A 19,903-nucleotide genomic window follows, 5' to 3' on the forward strand; every position below is an offset into this window, starting at 1 on the left:
TACATATGAGGGTTTAAGGATATCATGAAATTTAACAAAACAAAATTAATCCAATAATGCATGAGGGTATAGTTTAAGTATCACTTGTGACAAAAAAATTAAGTACCGATATGAAAAACAGAGTATAGTTTAAATATCAATTTATAGATTAAACCAAAAATAATATAAGTATGATAAAATCTGCATAAATGAATTATTATCGTGTTAATAAAAAATTATATACATTTATAATATTTATAAAAAATACTAATACAAACCTAACACAAGAAACACATATCTTTTAGCCGTAACATGTTTTAAAAAAAATAAGTTTTAATCTTACTGCTAATGTGTCTCCAAAACAATGAGTTACATTCTTAAATTGAGCTATGGTATGTATTTGGGATAGCTTTTATAATGTGTGTATATATATATATATATTCTTCTGCTCCTTTAATCTAAGCATAATATCACATTTTCTGCAAAGAAGGATTGGTATTGGTATGATATCAAGGCAGTTTCAATGTTCAGTGATAGAAACGTTGGCAAAACAGCTGCTACAAAGAACTTTATGGCACAAAGGACTTGAGCATAGAGTGTTTGAGGTTCCTGTGACTGACCTTCAAAAGAATGAAGATTAAGCGATCATCAGAGTTTTTTTTCTCGGTAACATAAAGACAGGTTCCAAAGAACCGAACAATAAATTCCTGGCTTAATTTGATCCCTTGTTATCAATTTTTTTGGATGAAATTTCAACAACATCACATTGCAAGTATTATACACTCGGAACAATAAAATTCTTGAGATGGCTGTCAGCTACAAGCCTACAAGTTATGGAAAAGAGGTAAATACAGGGAATATTGCTTTATAAACAGAGTCGTAAGCAGCACTACTGATTATGGAACTACATTGCCATTGCTGGAGAACAAGAAGCACTTTGAAGAAAATGATAGCTTTTACAGGCGTTCTTCAGGAAAGTCACAGCTTTCATGGTGGACAGAATGATGGAAATGAAGGTATAGATTTCAGTATCAACTTCCTACTACGTTGTGCAGTGGATGAACTGCACTCGTGATGCGGTGGTGAAACTCTCTTAGAGTTGGGAGGGGAGTTTGTTTTCAGAATAAGTGGTAAGCATTTATGTTTCAGAACCTTAGGAGTTTCATCTTCTGGAATTGCCTGAAGATTTGAATTGAACTTGGACTGACACAAGGAAGATTCTGATGAGCCATGTTCTGGGGTGTTGCACAACTGAGAAGATGACCTGATAGAATGAGGAAAAGATCCAGTGAACTTCCCACTATAAGCTAACGGCAGCCTGCAAAATATAGACTTAACCACTTGAATGAGTCTTGGTTTAAGGCTAGCTCACGTTGCCTGATCGGTGCATGAAATCATATCCTCATATTCATATCCGGTATAACAAGTGTCAAACAAAGATCAAGAAAAATAAAAAGTCTGAAACAAGATAGCTTTAAGGCTAACCTAACCAATCTAAGAAAAGATGAAATAGTACCTGGAAATATTAGATGGTACTGGAAGATCTCGATGCTCCTCAGCATTTTTATGGGTTACAATGTCGTGGGAATTTTTATCTGATGCATTCTTTTCACAGGCCTCTAAGCCCTCCCCATCAGATCCAGATTCATCACATCCTAGAGAAAAGAAAAAGGAAGCATTAGGGAATACTAGAAAAATGGAAAGTGCTCGCCATGTTAGAGTCAGACATGCCAGAATTTGATAAGTCAAAAAAACTACAAGCGAGAGGGGGAGAAAAATAATTCTTGGTTCCAGTCACTATGTTGTACATTTGACCAAGAAAATACCAGAAAGACTCACCATCCTTCCGACCAAAACTATTTTTACAACCTTCACATCTACAACTGGGAGAGCATCCAACACCAGCCTGTATTAACAGAAGAAAACAACCATATCAGATTGGTGAAAAGAACATTTAACATACAATGTTTTGAACCGACAAACCTGAAAACATTCACAGTACTTCTTTAAGCAACTTGACTTTCTACAATTGCATCCTCTTTTATGCCTGGCAGAAGCTGGAGTTTTGTTATTTTCACCCTGAATGAGCAACACCATTTTTGTGTGATTAAAGTGGTATTGCCGAAAGAAGACACCCTTATTGAAATATGGAAAAATTGTCATCAAAGCCAAAACATCACAACATTATGAGCCATGTCAGATGAGTTCAAGCTAAGAACCGGCACAACCAATTGATTGTTAACCACCCTAAGGAGTATCAAATCAAGGTTCAATTCCCCTTCCTCATTTGGCCTTATTCAAATATACAAAGAAAAAGGCCAAATGACAAAATAAGTAATGAGCTTTGATGCTACTCTAGTTATCATGAAGCTTAATCATAAATATAGAATCTAACCCAGGTATCCAAAACACTGTCTGTGCTTCTAATCACTTTGGGAGCAAATGCTTGTGGATTGCGAGATTCAATCTGTTTACGAGTCTCTAAAACCATCTTTTCATGAATCGGTTTATTGAAGCAATCTAAGCATGAACAAGGCTCAATACAGTAGAGACCAGCAGCAAAGCAGTCGCAGTAACTGTATCATAAAATATAGTCAGTAGAACTAGGTAGACAATATTGAAAGCAGCTAAATCCCTAGTATGAGAAAAAGTGAAAAATCAATGACAGTGAATGCAATGAGTAGAAATAATAATTAGGCAGCGGAGAACCAAGACAAATCCAAAAATACATATCTAAACAAATAGATTAAAATAAGCTAAAATGATTATTAAATCACATTTCATTCTAACATGCTATTGGAAATTGATTCATTAAGCAATTGTAGAAATCAAACCAATGTGATGACTACAAAGTTAGGCCTGAATATCTTATATTTTTAGACGTAGGAAGTCAATTTACAACCTGTTGGTTCACCTGATTTTTTACTTTTAATTCAGAGTAATTAAAGGACCAATGGTCTTCAGTATCACAATAGAGGAATTAACCAAATATAGGTATAGACTCAGTGAGACACTTCAAGATTATGCACACTGACCCTAAATACAGATTTAAGACAGACTTACAGTTTCAAGCATTTTGATCTCTTACAGTTACAGCGCTTGCATGAGGCACTCTCCTCAACAAGTTCAAACTTTTGCCTGCATAGTATTAAACTGAAATCAGTTTGTATTATGGTGTTTGAATAGCAATTTAGAGCATATTAATCTAACATGCCTCTTCTTTTCAGGAGTATTGTGGTCAGCGTCAGTGCCACCAATAGATGCAGGAGCCTCACAAGAACTTTCTATAACTACAGTTCCATTGTCACTAGGAACCTCACCCATTTTCATAGAGCTTAAAATTGATTTATTAGGAGGATTCTGGCCTACAGTCAGAAAACTAGGAAATGTCAAGGACCAAGGTGCATATCAATTTGTTTTCAAAAGATAGAGCCGCTCACAAAAGAAATACCACCTTTCAAGATGTTTGGAAGAGAATTCAAGTGCAAACCGAAACCAGGTGACTTCTCAAACACCAAACAACGCCGTCTTATGCTACGCTGCATAGAGAAGAACATAAGAGTATGGTTATAAAAAAACAGCCAATCATTGAGCAGGAAAATAGTGTAAATTTTAAGAAACGACACATAAAAGGAAAATCATTGATAAATGTACAATATAAGGAACTTGTATTAGGTATGCATATCATAAAAATGGCTCAAAAATGCTATTATCTTTTCATTTTCTAGAAAGAATTAAATACTAATATGTAGCTTCGTGTCAATCTTATATCTCGAATTGCAGTCTGCCATAAAAATGTACTTGCACAGTTTTTTCACTTTACCTGACGACTCAACTGGCTGCATTTCTCCCCCTTATCATCCTTCTTCAAACTTGAATCAGTAACTACTGGTTTGTCCGGTAGACAAGTAGACAGGATGCAAGATGTCTGATCTGTTACTGAATCTCCCAATTCATTTTGTTTGCAAGAACCTTGATGATCACCAGATTCTGCATTTTCTAAATTATTTGCATTATCAAGCGAAAACTCTGGGATATTTGATATAAAAGAGGTTGTCCCAGAGTCTACCGTTCTCTGATCCTGTCCATCACTATTCTCGTGAATGATAGATGTATTCACTGTCAACATATCAGCAACATCAGAAACAACTGCCACCCAGCCACATCCTGCTGCTTCTTCGCTCGGCTTAATCCGACGTATTTTACGCAAATCTCTTTCATTTTCAAATGACCGTTGCCTCTCTTTCCATTCATCTCTACTGCGTTGGAAAGGAGATCTCTCTTGCTCCACCACTTCCAGACTTGTTTTTTTCAGTAATGCATCACAAGCCTCCAGGTTATCATCAGGACTCCTACAATCATATTTTGAGGTTCCTGGCAACTCAACCGCTAAATCTGATTGCTTGTCAAACAGATCACTGCTAATTCCTTTGGATGAACCGTCATTACTGAGACATCCTGGATGCTCATCGTACAAGCCAGATTGCCCAGCAGCTTTTGAAGCTTCCTGACTTGCATTAGATTCATTACTGCTCTGGAGGACCCTAGTGTTTAAATCTGCCGAGAAATGATGCCTGAAACCAATATCATTCAGGACACTTAAAATCATGAACTAAATACAGCAATAAGAAAATTTAGTTTTACCTTTTAACTGAAAACCTGGATTCCCTATGGCAATTGATTTGTGGGGAGGGAAACAAAGATGAAGGGGACAAAAAAGCTAATGAATTGAAAGCATTATCAGTCTGACTGGACTTGGCTTGCTCAATAGGAGAAAGGCTATCAATGTACTTAAAGACAGGTGAATCCTGCAAAGGAAGAAAGCAATGTTTAAACCATAGCATGTAAGTCTCAATAACCTGATCAGCAAATGCTCATGTACACAAGAAAACAAAGAACCAAGCTAAAGATAGAGCAATCTAAACCAAACTAGGGAAAAAAGTATCTCTTCTATATCATTGAAAGAAATACCAACATTCCCAACATTTTGAAAGTATTGCTGCTCACCTCTAGTTGTATAAATTACCAACATTTCCAATGTCAAATCTCAATGAGACAAATTATAAGCATGTCAAAACTTATATATAACCCCATGAGCATAATTATTATTGGGTAAAAATTTGTAAAAAATTTACATTACACTTGTAAACACAAACATGACACGGGAAACACACAAATTCACGCTGTAGTCTGAACACAAAACCCATCAACAATTCCGACAAAAACATACAAAAGTAATTCAAAGCGAAAAAAGCAGAACAAATTAAACTTGACAGGCAAAACCCAAATCAGCATCTAATTATTGAAAGCCGAAATGCCCAAAACCCAGAAATCCTAGGTGAGCAAACATAATTAACAAAAACCCAAATTCTTAAAACTTTTTTTTTTTTTAAATTGCAAGAGGAAAAAAGAATAATAACCTCAAATTTGGAAAGAGAAGAAGTAGGAGTCGGAGTGATCTGGGTTTTATGTGGTGTATCCATTTTCACCAAAGGCTCCACATCTTCATCTCTCTTTTGCTTTTTTTCAAGGATTAGAGCTCAAAGCCTACGGAGACAGTCAAAGGCTCCCTTGCCTCTTTCTTTGAATTTGGTCGAAAGTGAAACCCAAAAAACAAAAAATAATAATAATAATAAGACTTTTGATTAAGGAAGCGGGAAGGCGGGAAAACAAAATGGTAATTCTATTTTCCTATTCAATTTGGGATGCTGGGTCGGTCCATCTCCTATGTTAGGCCCGTAATCAAATGGACCTTTTCTGATTTGGGATGGAATTTTGATATATTGGATTTAGACAGTTGATCCGGCCCCATTCTAATGAAATCCCGTCCATTAAGTTTGGATTATCATTTAATTAATAAAGTCGTGTGTTTTGGAGTGATGATTTCAATAATATTTAAAGTAAGAAAACCCCCCAAAACTTTTCTTTTTTTCTTTCCTAGCCCTTGTTCTATCCCGTAACGGTGTTGGCTTCCGGATTAGTTATTGCCTATCTTTTCTTCCATCACACCAACTTTTTATTATTTATTTATTCAGTTGAAAAATGTTTATGCTTATCGTTGTAAAATCTTCACCAACTACTAACAATTTTTTTTGAAAAATGAGTTGGTAATAGATATTCAAATGGTGTCTCTTCGTTTACTTCTTAATATGTCTCTATTTTGAGGATATTTTAGAATAATAATTTATTCCACAAGTCGATTTGGACTATGATGTCTTAAGTTTTGTGCTTTTGTTGTTTCATGAGTCTTGCATTTTTTATGAAAATGGTAAAAGTCTTTGTCTTGTTGTGTACAAGTTTTAGCCTTGCTTTTTCAAGTGTTTTTAAAGATGAATTTATTGTCGTTCTCTCTAGTTAGATGAATATTCAATTATTTTAATGATAACATCCACTACTTTAAAATTTCTGAGACTGATTCTCCTATCGTGATAGGAGCTTGCAATCACTTATCATGTAAAACTCCTTACCCAACCTAATGACCAACACGGTTAAGAGATGCTACCACGACATATGCATAACACTTGTTGCTTATTTATAAGTTTAATATGACTTTCAACAATTAAATAAAATCCATAAATTGAGGTTAAAAGGAATGGAAAACTTTGGAACATTTTTAAAATCATTTTGGATGATTCCAAAGGTGTTTGGACAAGTTTAAAACATAAAATGGGGGTTCTAAAGGCTTAAAACTATTAGAACAATCAATTTAGAGAAACAATTATTTTAGGTATAGTAGAAACTTTTAAATTTTCTTAAACAGAATTCATTGTATTATTTATAACAATAAACTTAATCGAAATATACTTGTACTTTGTACAAAGTCGACTAAAATCGATCTTGGCTTTCTACCAAATGATCTTTTCCATTATTCTCAAATCATGAACTACCTCAACTGTGGGCTCAAAGTTTATCAAACAAATCACATGAAATAAAATTTTTTATTAACTTTTAGTAAGAAAGTTAATTTTCTCTATAACCAAAAACTATGCGTTCTTTTCCAGAAAATAGAATTTATTTTGTAAAATAAATTTTCAACATTTTGAATTGAATAACGACATATGATAAGTGTTGTAAATTGCTCAACACATAATTTCTATTTATAGAGAATCATACAAGAGTTATATTCAAATAAGACTTGATTAAATAATAATATTTAATAGAAAATACAACTTTTCCTCAATTATGAGTATAGAGACAACAGCATGCCTAGTAAATACTAAGTTTGTTGTCCTTACTCCAATTATGTGTTATATGAACTTTTATCCAAACATTTATAATTTATCCACATCAATATTTATTTTTTATTTACTAAAATATTATCTATTTAATCAATTAAATTAATTGATTGAATTAACTAAATTAATTTATTAATTAAATAAATTTTTAATCCAATTCTAATTTCGATAAAATTAATAACTTTATCGTATTCGAATCTATGAAAAATATATTTAATTTTTCTATTCAGCAATTCATAATAATTAATTAATTTAATTTCATCTTCCAACTTCAATGTTTAATTATTATTAATTAATAATAATTTACAAAAGCCACTTCATGTGATTAATTTTATGAGGTAATTCTTCTTCATTCTCTTGATCTCCACTTTTCTCCCCAGTGTCTCTTTCTTATCTTGTTGGTTGATCCTAAAATTTTGATTAATTATGAAAAAAACCTATTTCTCTAATTCTATACATAAATAACTTGAAATGAAGAGTAAAAATTGATGGAGCCAAAGAGAATGGCGCACCAACATACCATGTCAGCCATCAAAATAAAATATTCAATTTTTGGTGGTGCCAAGAAAAATGGCATCACTTGTATAAATATCAAGAAAATATTGTTATTTCTCAATAATTATAGGACTTTAAAAAATCCATTTTTTGGTGGAGCCGATTAAGTATGGCTCCACCACTTTTTTAATGTTTCAAGGGTATTCTTTTTTTGGGAGGTTTTTAGATTTTTTTAAAAATGTTATTTTGTCGGATGGCTCCAATTAGAATGACGCCACCACTTTATTTATGTTGTGTCAACATTTTTTTTAGTTTTATGATAGTTTTAATTTTTTAGTTTTTTAATTTTAAAAATATTATTTTATTGGGTGGAGCCATTTGAACCCGTCACCGCAACACAAGCAAGTTTCTCAATGCTATTAAATTGTTGCTCGGATGCTGCCAATATTGATGGTCTCATTTGTGCGGTTCGATTTGAGATTCCTTAAAACCTTTAAATATCCCGATGACTCAGGGAATCCCAAATAATCTACCCATTGGTTGTATAATCAATTTAAACTCGTTATCGTCCTACCACGACTAACTAAAACACTTACATAACCAATTTGAATTTGTTGCCGAATAAATAACTGGCATCCGAAAATAACTATTAAATTTACCAGTGTCAAAGCTCTACCAAATTATCGTTAAACAAAACATACCTTCAAATTAAAAAAATTACTAAATAAACAAAAACACAAATACATAGAAAAAGAAAAGGCTTATCATTTTTCTCCCGGTCATCCTCTAACAAAATAAAATTTTAAAAAAATTCTTTAACTTAAATTGATCTGTCATTGGGGTTATATATAACTATTTCATCACCCCAAAGGAAATGGCTCCACCAAATAAAATTTTATTTTTTATATTTAAATTAAAAAAAACACATTTTAAAAAACAGGTACAGTACACTGGTGGTATCATTCTTAATGACTCCACAAAATAAAATATATTTTTTTTATATTTAAATTAAAAAAATGCATTTAAAAAAAACAAGTACAATACACTGTTGGCGCCATTATTAATGACTCCATCAAATAAAATATAATTTTTAAAAATTTTAAATTTAAAAAACAAAAAAAAATAAAATCCCTGACAAGTGGTGACTCCATACTTAATGGCTCCACCAAAAATAGATTTTATTTAAATCCCCAAATTATTAAGAAATAGTTGTATGCCCCTAATATTTATACAAGTGACATCATTTTTCTTGGCGCCACCAAGAAATTGATATTTTTATTTTAGTAGTTGACGTGGCATGTTGGTGGCGTCATTCTCTTTAGTTTCTCCAACTTCTACTGTTTATTTCAAGTAATTTACGTATATAATAAAAAAATAAATTATTTTCATAATTAATTAAAATTTTAAGGTAATTTATATAAAAAAGCCTGCCTTGTTGGTTGGCGATACAAATGTGAGCTTTATCCATGGCTTACCAAAACACAAAGGCGTGAATGCAATTGTGAAGCAAGCGGCCAATTTCACCAATTCAGTTCCTCTTACTTTAAGGTTGGAGAGAAAGGTTTATTAAATTTTAGGTGAAAGACATTGGGCTAAGGGATAAATTGTTGTAACATTCACTCATGAATGCTTCAAGATGCAAAGCAACTAAGATAATCTAAGACAATTTTTGAGAAATTTGGATTCTGGGCAATTTTTGGGTAAATTAGGGTTCTTTGAAAATTAGGTTTTAATTCAAATAAAATATATTTTTATTTAAAAATAGTTTTATTTATCTTATATAAATTTCATATTGTAATTTTCCACTATTTATATTGGTTTTAGTTGGATTCATTTTGATTTACAATTTTGTTTGATGAGTAGGTAGTTCATGTGTATTTTGCCAAAGAATCTGAGTCCATCTTTATATATATTTTTTAAATAGATCCAAAGACTCATCGATTTTTAGAAATTTTCTCTTTAGAAAAAAGAGAGAAGATGAGATCATCTGGCGAGAGGAGAAGCAGAGAAAAATTTAAGCGAGTGGTGCTTGTTTGTCTCACTAAATACGGGACAAAGCTGGCACCTCAAAATTTTTTGAGGATAGAATTAAATTATATATTTTAATATATTTTAATAATTTATATTTTTTTAAGAAAATTTAAGCATAGTTTTATTATTATTAATTTAAAATTTTATAAATTATAAATAGATCTAAATAAAAAAAATTCTATTTTAGGGTTCTGATTGTGCATCTTTACCTCCTCAATTTCAGGTTAGGTTTTTTAATCTACATCTTTGCTTCAAATATGGTGGGTTTTTGTGTAGGTGATGCGGTTTGGATTTTAGGTTTGAATGGAAGGATGTTAGGTTTCAATTCAAGGGTGGTAATGGGTGCTTGGCGAAGTGTAGGTATTTGAAGGTTAGATGAAATAGGAGAGTGCTTAACCACAGTTCCTTCCCATCCAACTTTTTTCTAGGTTAAAGCTGCCCTCTTTTAATATTTAATATCTTTAACTTTATATTATTTTACAAATTTTAGATTTTTTATTATTTATTTTTTAATTTTAATTATTTATTTACTAACTGATAAAATAAAATAAATTATTTTATTCAAATGACCCAAAAATTAATTAATTATAAAAATAACCCAAATTTAAAAATAATCATTCAAATGACTTAAAATAAATAGTAAACTTGGGTTGAAGGACTTAAGTGGCAGGCACCACATAAAATTCTAACACAAATATTGTCTAATGATTGTGCCAGGGGTTAAAAAATATATTTCTTTAGGGTACTGGATACTAGATGGCCGACACCCACGTATTTTTTTTAAACCGTAGCATATTGTTATATATTTATACGAGTATTTAAAAAACATTGGGTTAGGGAAAGGAGATGGCCTGCACCACTCTTTCCCATAAAAAAATATTTTTTTGGTCTTAATACACTAATGGTTGACACTCACTTTAACAGATAAAAAAATATTTTTTTGGGGTTAAGGGAAGGAGATGGTCGGCACCCACTTTTTCGAGAACCCAAAAACTTTTTTTAAAGTGATGGGACACTGATGGTCGGCACCCTTGTACCTGATTAATTTTTTTTTGTAATGGGACATTGATGACTGGCACCCTTATACCAGATTTAAAAAAAAAAAATTGGGTGCTGGGATACTAATGGCAAGCACCCCAATACTAAATTAATAATAATAATAATTTTTTGGAGTGTTGGGGCATTGATGGCCAACACCCCCCTAAGTCTATATATATGGAAGCTTTTTAGGTTGTGGTATTGTAATTGGATGAGAAAAAATTGTTGAGATTACCATCAAATTAGAGTGTTTGGCTGTGTACCATCAAATAAGAATATTGTATTTGGGAGCATATACTGTCAAATAGGTGTAATGTAGTGGATTGCAGATGGGAGTCTGTGGGAGTGTACAACCGAATTTTGATGTTGAATTATATACTGTCACGTGAACCGTAAAGGTTATGTCATCAAAGGTAAGATGACTTCCTTCACCATAAATAACGAACTATTTAGGCCAGTTACAATTAAAGAATATGGCGGGCGAACATGGTTGAAATTACTAAATGCAACGTAGACCTGATTCAAGCAGAAGACGACTAATTGTGGAGAAACTACTATTTAAAATATTCGTATTATTTTTGTATCCGTAAATCAATTTTAGTCAGTATTATTTATTGGTCAAATTTTATATTTTCGCATATCAGTTTTGTAAAATGTTTGTATTATTTTTGGATCTGAAAAAATATTTTAGTTCATATTATTTGTCGGTCAAATTTTATATTTTGTATATCAAATTTCTAAAATGTTCGTATTATTTTTTATATGTAAATAAAATTTAGTCGGTATTATTTGTTGGTTGAATTATATAATTTCGTATATTAGTTTTGTAGTATGTTCGTATTTTCTTGTATATGTAAAAAAAAATTTGTTGTGTCTTATTATTTGTTCCAATTATTTTTTTTACTTAATATTTTGTGCTCATCTATGTCCACAAATAATTACGTTAAAAAATCAAATTTTTTCGTATTGGAAGAATAATTACAAAGTAAATATTTACAAAAAAATTCTAGATCCCGACAACGTCCCTGGTCCCAACATATAACGATTGGGCTGCCTTCGTTGGCGAGGGCGTGCACCTTGTTGAGGCGTTTGATAGTTGCTCGGGCTGGCCTCTGATGTCCTTTCCGATGTACTTAAGAAAGTTGTATAATCGTATACCCTATCATCGGGGGTGTTGGGGTATTGCGAGATTGGAGGTGCCGAGCCAAAAATATTCTCAATGTTAGGTGTAGGTGTTTGTCGATGGAGCTTCAGGTGGTATGAGGATAATCTAAAGTGTGCCAAATGTTGAGGTTCAGGGTCATCACCAAATATCTCCACGAACAAAGGAAGTTGTTGTTGGTGTTGGGATATGTGCTCATATTGTAGTAAACATGTAACTGTTTTCTATTTATTTGAATGATGAATAAATAAATAAAGTTAATTTCACATTTTATTATTATATCTTTTTTATTTTTCGTCTTTTATATTTTGCATGCATAACAAAATTGTGACAAGCAAATATTAGCTTACTGATTGTCTAAAATTCAAACTGAAGATAAGTGGCATTGTAAAGAACGTTTACACTACGAGAAATATAACTTACTTGAATAGATAATTTAAATGAGTCCATAATCCCGTAAAAGAATAAAAGTGAGCATTTGATTCAAATACTGAGAAGAGTTATTATGTCGTCCACAATTCCAATTGAGGAGATGACTAGTCTTGGCTATCGAAGCAGTTGACTCCACGAGTAGAGATATAGATGTATTCATTGATAGAATGATACATTGGACTGAACCAAAGATGAATTAATTCTTAATCCGTTTCTGAATTAATTTACTTGTGACGTTCATGGTGTGATTTACCTAAATTCTGAGTTAGTCACTGACCCATGCGTATGCAACTCATGTGCTTTGATATAAGTGGAGACTTATGCTCTAAAGATGATCGAGCCCATAGCTGGTATGTTGGGTACATGACTTGTGTATGGCATGGCTTTACTAGGAACAGTAGAATTCATAGCTCAATTAAAGAGTTAATGATATCCTCTCATTGGCATTGTGTGGATTGATAAATATGGGACATGGCTACGGGTTGCTAGTTCTCAAACGAGCAATTTATCACAGTTATTTGTTGGCAGTGATTATATTAATCATTAAGAAGACACAATGGTGACAATGAGATAAAATAGGATTGTATTGAGTGAACGAATTTAGCTCAAATGAATCAAGGATATCATATGAGGGTAACACACACATGACGAAGCCATTGGACAAAGCAGTTGGGTGAATTGCTTCCGTAAAGAGTATACAATAAGGAGTTTTCAATCATGGTACTTCTTTTGGACTGACTCCATGATTAAGTAATTTCAAATTATTGAAACGATTCTTCTGGACATAATTGCAATCACTGAAGTCTAATTGTATATGTGTGATTGATTCATTCGTTAGCTCAATAAAAGCTTGATCGGATTGCATTTGAATCAGAAGAAAATTCTACGACTTTGAGAATAATTTAATTGAGTTGATTTATTCGATGTGGAATTAAATTAGGCAGTCGTAAGAATTGTTCAACTAGAGAATTTGATTAAAGAATTTTCTTGAAAAATTAATTTGGAAAATCTAAGTGATTTTTGGAAAAATTAATTTTGATCAAGTAAAATTAAATGAATCAAATCAATTAAAATTAATATAATTTTTTTGGAAGTTAATTTTCAAGTCAAAATTTTCCCTAAATTTATTTTTCGTTGTATTTTCCAAACCCATTTTTCTAATAGTTGGGGATGAGGGTTATGCGATGACGATTCAGATGCTTCATATTGTGGCTCGGGACCAGGGTTTGAGACAGATTCTGTTTTCCCGAATGGTGGAACTTAGTTACAACACAGTCGTGTTCTGGTCCTATGCTATCGAGAAGATTCCAATTGCGTGTATTCTAAGACCACCATGTATCGACCCTAAAAAATGTAGGGCATCTTGTTTTCGGCATACCAAGTTGCTTACTCACGCGAAGGAAAGAACCCTGTCTCCGAGACAAATAAGAGGGATTGCCTTTCATGTCGGGCATTCTGTAGAATGATGTAAGGAGCATGTTAGTTCGCCCAATTGACGGTATCCCTACCTTTTTTGTCTATCTCGTTTATTTCTTTGAAGTTTTGTGGAGGGTCCAGGATTAGTTGCATGCAACTAAATTGTCTCAAGACCCGATCCGCTGTGTGTCACTCAACCATATGGAAATTAATAAATAGGACGTTTCTCACGAACATAGCTTGCTGCTCATGTACCCATGATGGTATAAAGGTCGCAAATTCCTCAACCGAATACAACATCCATAGAAGCTGCACAGTATAGAGCAGACGTTTTTAGTTAAGTTAATTTTTTTTTGTTTTGAAAATATTATATTTGGAAAAAAATTCAGAAGCGTATTTACCTTACCTTCAGAGTGAGTCTCTATCATGTGGCGGTATATGGCCACGGTGTATGATCGTCCAATTCCTGATACCATTACCCATCTGAAATACGCATTCATATTTTCAATTATTTATTACAGGAAATTAAAAAACAAAAGGTAGAGTCAAATCATAAATCGCCTATTTACGAGTGGCTAGAACAATGGTTGATAGGTTACTGATGCCCAAAATGACATCCGGTATAAGGCCCACGACTGTAATAGAAGGCAGTAATCACACATGGTCTTTGTGGATGGCTTTGTTGCTTGACAAAGCTCATGGTATAAGCACACTAGTACTGCAAAGCCCCAACTATAATTCCTAACTTGTGCCAGGTCTTCTAATAATGGGAGGTACATGATGTGGACTTTATGTTGATTTATGTCCAACATCAATACCCTACTTATGAGTTACAGCGTAGATAATGTCCATTTGCGTTAGACGGCTCAGTAGATGTTTGAAGTTATTTATTAAACATGTGAATTTCAACTCGGTTAATTTTCCTTCTTCACGATCGATAGACACTCTTCTTAGTAATCGTTGGCAAGTGCCCCATAAATCGAGCACTTTTCCCTACCCGACCACTACTTCTCTATTAATAGACAGTCCCAGCTGGACTGCTACATCATGCAGTGTTATTGTTGCTTCTTCACACGGGAGGTGGAACGTGTGTCTCCGGGCGCCATCTTTCAACTAGGGTTGATATTAAATCAGTCCGTAAGTTAGCAATATGAATATACGCGACTGTTCCAAACCCTGCAGCATTCAAATATTGGAGAACCCTCTGATCGGAAAAATATCCCAGATCATGGGGCTAAGGTCTCAGACCCGATACCGTTCTTATAGAAATAGTGAAAATATTATGTTTTATTTCTCGTTAAAAATAATTTTTTTTTGTAATTTTGTTTAAATCTCAATTGGTCAAAAAATTATCATATCATGAACAAACTTTGCAACATGGTTATCATAATTTAGAAGAGAACTATGATCCACTTTGATATCTGCGTAAAAGTAGAACAATTTATCACGAGCGAACTTGAAATTTAATTTTTTTTGAAAAACCTATCATTTTTAAAAAAAAAAAGGTTGTATAAACTTACATTTTTTAATACTGTATAAAAAATGTGGAAAAAAATTTAGTGGCTAGCTACGATCGACGGTGGTCGATGGTGGAACTTACGGTAGTGGAGCAGTTGACATTCTAATGAAGGATTTATAGTAGGGGACCTGTTAAGGATTAAGGAAAAGTAAAGGAACAAAAAAGGGGAAAAAATGGTACTTGAAGGCACCTCCAGGTCACATCGGACCCAGGCTGAAGCCAACCATCAATGTGCCAAGGCTTGGTACGGTCCGCATCTCAATGGCCAAGGCCTGAGCAGTCAGAAGCAGGCCATTAGAGAGCCAAAGCCTGGCACGATTCACTTCTCTAGGCTTGACCTCGGCCATTTGGTGGACGGGCCTACTTCTCTAGGCCTGCCAAGTTCCATCATCTTTTCCTTTTCTTTTTTTTTTAATTTAAATCCTATTCATATCCATTCTTTATTAACTTTAAATCCTTTTTTTTACTTTTAAATTTATTACTTTAATTTCATTTATCTTTTAATTAAAGAAGGATTTTGAAAAAAATTTATTCATTTAAATTAATTTCCTATAATTATTTAATTTTTAATTAAAATCATTTTAAAAAATATTTATCCTTAAAATTGATATTTTAAATTGATTTATCCTTAAAATTGATATTTTAATTTTATAATTTAATATTTGTACCACTAAATTGATATCTTAATTAAATTCCATTGTTTAAATTAAGAATCATGAAAAATAAATAATAAGAGTGTGGGTAAATAAAAATAAAAACCCTTTAATTACAAGTTTTTACAATGATCATGGAATAGTAAAAAATCACTCATCATCATCCAATCCGGCATTAGAGGAAGATTGATTGACAACATAAATACGGTGTGGGCAATTTGATCGGTTGTGGCCGGATGTTTGACACACCATACACTGTTTAGGTTCTCTTGTCTCCTTGACATCTATGTCATTTTGAATTCTCGTCGAATGTGGTCAACCTTTAGGATGTCTACGAAGATTGCGGTCCGACAGCATCTCGAAAGCAATCGACAAAACTTCTTAGTTCGAGATATCCGACATTATAGGAAATTCGTTTCCCTAGATACGTAATGTGTGTTGCAGCATGTAGACCTCATCTATGAATTGTTCGACATCTAGATATGCATGCGCACACGATATCGAAGAGTTTGGAACCTTTTGCATGCGCACATGAATATCAAAAAGTCTAGAACTTCTTGCACTTGCAACGCTTGTTTCGAAGATCAACAATGTACAACCTGGACGGAAGACTTGATTGACGACCTATGTAATCTTGAACCCGGAAAGTCTCCAAGTCGCGCAAATACAGTTCTACTTTCATCCTCTGCGTCCTCTTCGGACGCCCTCAATGTACATGTGCTCGACCTCTATTTGCTTTACTTGTCTTAGCCTTATCCTTGGCATCAACGTAGCCAGCCTATATAGAATATTACCGAGAAAACAATAGAAATTGGCAGATGACGTGTACGTCTTATGATCGAGTTAACTGCCTCTACGAAGTTGTTCATCATCTAACCATATCAAAACCCATCATCATAACTTTAACTCTGCTGTCAGTTCTTCGTTCTACCCAACCACTAACGAAGACAGCGATTTTCGGGTAACGATGTCATCTAAGCTTCAAGCCTTGCGAACCTTTGCCTGAATATTTGCGGTTCTAACTCATACCCTGCATATGCAATTTCGAACCAATATAAATTTAGAAAAAAAAATTAAATACAAACTGTTATTTCTTGAAAAAATACAAACAAATAATAAAAATAAAATATGAACAAATCAATTTTGGAACAATGTTTTTTTACCCATGCTCACAATTTCTCTGGACCATTCTTTATTCTTATAACCTCTGTAAAAGTTTGACGCGATGTGTCGAATGCAATAAACGAACCTCACAGAAACCCCGAATGCTTTACCACAGCAAGTAGTCCTTTCGATCTGTCCAAGATGAGGCAAGTGTTGTATTTCCTAACAATGTACCTTAGCAGATTTGACAGGGAAATTCCCAAGGCTCGAAGTTCTTGCTTTCCACGATGGCAAAAGTGATAGGAAATACATTCTGGTTACTATATTATGAAACCGCAATCAGGATTGTTTGCATGTATTTACCGTAGAACCAAGTTCCGTCCACCTGCACCAACGGTTTGCAGTGAGAGAAGGCCTTAACACAATGCTCGAACGTCCAGAACAATCAATGGAAAACTTGTTTCCTCGGTTCTATCTCGCCGTCCGGGCCTCTGTGCGGTAGTGTTTGCAAATCAGTCACCATTCTCAGCATATACTCCAGCATCGATCGTGAATATCCACCATTAAAGTTTGTTGTATGACGCATCACAATCACTGTACAACTACTTCATCGTCATTTGCTTCGCCCACCATCCTTTCCTGTAGGAACCCTATATTTAAACCGAGTTTGCATGTCTGCAATAATAATCGATATAGGGATGGTAGGACTGTCTTTCACCAATGAGATAATGCAGTTGCATATAATTTTTTGCATCCAATTTTTTATGGTCTTGCGACATGCAAGTGACTGTGCATTTGTAAGGACCTTCTATTTTCTTGACTGTCAACGTTTGAGTTTTTTCATCTTAAATTTTAGCATCATCCTAAAAAAATCAAATCTAAATGAAAATTCTAATTTCACGTATTAAACTATTAAAAATAGTAATTTCAATAATACTTTCTGACAAACGTGAGGTGCTCAAAAATTATTATTATTATTATTATTATTATTATTATTATTATTTTGAGGCTATGTGTTAAAAGAATGTGTAAATTATGAGAAACGTGCCAATTGCCAACCGGAATGAAGCTACACTTCAAATAGAAAATATGAAGCTACAGTTCTAGTATCCACTAGTCTAAATGGATGTCTTCTTGGTTATTTCATGCATTCGCAACTCTTTTTTCAATAAGTTCTCTTCCTTTCTTTCGAACAAAGTCTCCAAGCTCAGACCAATGGTGGGTGAAGCAAAGTTGATAGCAAATAGGGTGACAAAACCCGTATCCAGAGATGATTTATTTCATTTCATTAAATCAGCCATTTCCAATGAACAACAACAAACAGACCCATTTTACGTGCTGGATTTGGATGCAATCAGGTCCCTGGTGGAGACATGGTTCTGTAATCTTCCAGTAGTTCAACCTTTCTATGCTGTCAAATGCAACCCTAACCCTGCTTTCCTCAAAGAAATGGCAGCTCTCGGCACCGGCTTCGACTGTGCAAGCCTTCCTGAGATTGAAACCATTTTGTCTCTTGGGGTTTCGCCTGATCGAATCGTTTTCGCAAACACATGTAAACCTGAGTCTCACATCAAGTATGCAGCTAAAGTTGGCGTTAACTTAACCACTTTCGACTCCAACTATGAGCTCGAAAAGATCAAAAAGTGGCACCCGAAATGTGCACTGTTGATCCGAATCAAAGTCCCGGAAACCAGTGGTGCAACATTCAAGTTCGGTTCCAAGTTCGGTGCACTCCCTGAGGAAATTGTTCCGCTTCTGAAAGCAGCTCAAGAAGCAAAGCTCCAAGTCGTTGGCGTCTCGTTTCATATTGGGAGCAGAGCAATTAACTTCCATGCATTCGACGATGCCATTGAAGCAGCCAAAACAACGTTCGACACTGCAGCTCAACTTGGGCTACCTAAAATGCATATCTTAGACATAGGTGGAGGCTTCACATCAGGTCCAAAGTTTACCGATGCAGCCTCCGCCGTGATAGCTGCTTTACAAAAATATTTCCCTGGTGAGCTAGCTGATGGTCACTTAAAAATCATTGCGGAACCTGGTCGCTTCTTTGCTAATTCGCCATTTACATTAGCAACAAGCGTAATAGGGAAACGAGAAAGGGCGGAGGTTAAGGAGTACTGGATTAGCGATGGGATTTCGGGGTCGATGAACTTTTTGAAGTACGATCACGATGAAGTGATTTGCACTCCTCTCATCATGAAAAACCCTACATGCAAAGAATTGAAAACATGGAGTTCCACTGTTTTTGGACCGACATGCGATGCAGCTGATACGGTTTTGAAGGGTTTTGAATTGCCAGAATTGGACGTGAATGATTGGCTGGTCTTTCACAACATGGGTGCTTATACTTCATCCCGTGGGAATGATTTCAATGGGTTCAAAACTTCGGCCATTCCAACTATTGCCTATGAAAATTAGTGGTCCCCATAAGGTCACCCTTAGAAGAAGCAAATGCATGTGTTTTCATCGTAGTGTTTAAATTCTCGTAAGGTTGTTGTTGTTGTTTTCTGATGAGTGGTCTGTTTTCTTTTGTTAATGTGATGCTTTGATTGCTTATGTTTGTGAGCCTCTTGCTTATAATAAAATTTTTATTTGCTGAAGAAAATAGCTTGTGAAATTATGCTGTCGCAGTCCACTTCATGGATAATTTAGTTTCCTTTGAACTGGTGATTGGACATTGCACAGTGGAACGCCAGCTCCTTTAAGCAGCGGTGCCGGACATTGCTTCAAAGTAGCGTAATTAAAAACGGTTTTTGAAGACAAGGAGCTTAGATCATATTCAGAGAGCATTGCTTGTATTGTGATAAAAAAAAAAAAAAACCATATGCGCACCACA

General features: G+C 34.1%; 2 protein-coding genes across 3 annotated transcripts; one reads left to right on the forward strand and one right to left on the reverse strand.

The window, feature by feature from the left end:
- Nucleotides 1–683: 683 nt before the first annotated feature.
- LOC108470869 (protein tesmin/TSO1-like CXC 2) lies at nt 684–5,620 on the reverse strand. 2 transcript variants are annotated; one of them, XM_017772369.2, is made up of 11 exons: nt 5,400–5,620; nt 4,624–4,787; nt 3,803–4,553; nt 3,434–3,518; nt 3,194–3,344; nt 3,043–3,117; nt 2,375–2,555; nt 1,963–2,058; nt 1,819–1,885; nt 1,496–1,634; nt 684–1,243 (listed from the first exon to the last, which is right to left on the reverse strand). In XM_017772369.2, the coding sequence occupies exons 1-11, from the start codon at nt 5,460–5,462 to the stop codon at nt 967–969; spliced, it is 2,049 nt and encodes a 682-aa protein (XP_017627858.1). In that variant the 5' UTR covers nt 5,463–5,620; the 3' UTR covers nt 684–966. The 2 variants fall into 2 exon arrangements, with proteins under 2 accessions (XP_017627858.1, XP_017627857.1); XM_017772368.2 differs by having other exon boundaries at nt 684–1,297.
- A 12,496-nt stretch (nt 5,621–18,116) lies between these two features.
- Nucleotides 18,117–19,672, forward strand: LOC108472403 (ornithine decarboxylase 1B, chloroplastic-like). The gene has a single exon (XM_017773912.2). It carries the CDS (start codon nt 18,187–18,189, stop codon nt 19,483–19,485), a length of 1,299 nt encoding a protein of 432 aa, XP_017629401.1. The 5' UTR covers nt 18,117–18,186; the 3' UTR covers nt 19,486–19,672.
- The last annotated feature ends 231 nt before the right edge of the window (nt 19,673–19,903 follow it).

This window comes from Gossypium arboreum, chromosome 11, assembly GCF_025698485.1.
Source record: "Gossypium arboreum isolate Shixiya-1 chromosome 11, ASM2569848v2, whole genome shotgun sequence".
Classification (NCBI taxonomy): Eukaryota; Viridiplantae; Streptophyta; class Magnoliopsida; order Malvales; family Malvaceae; genus Gossypium; species Gossypium arboreum.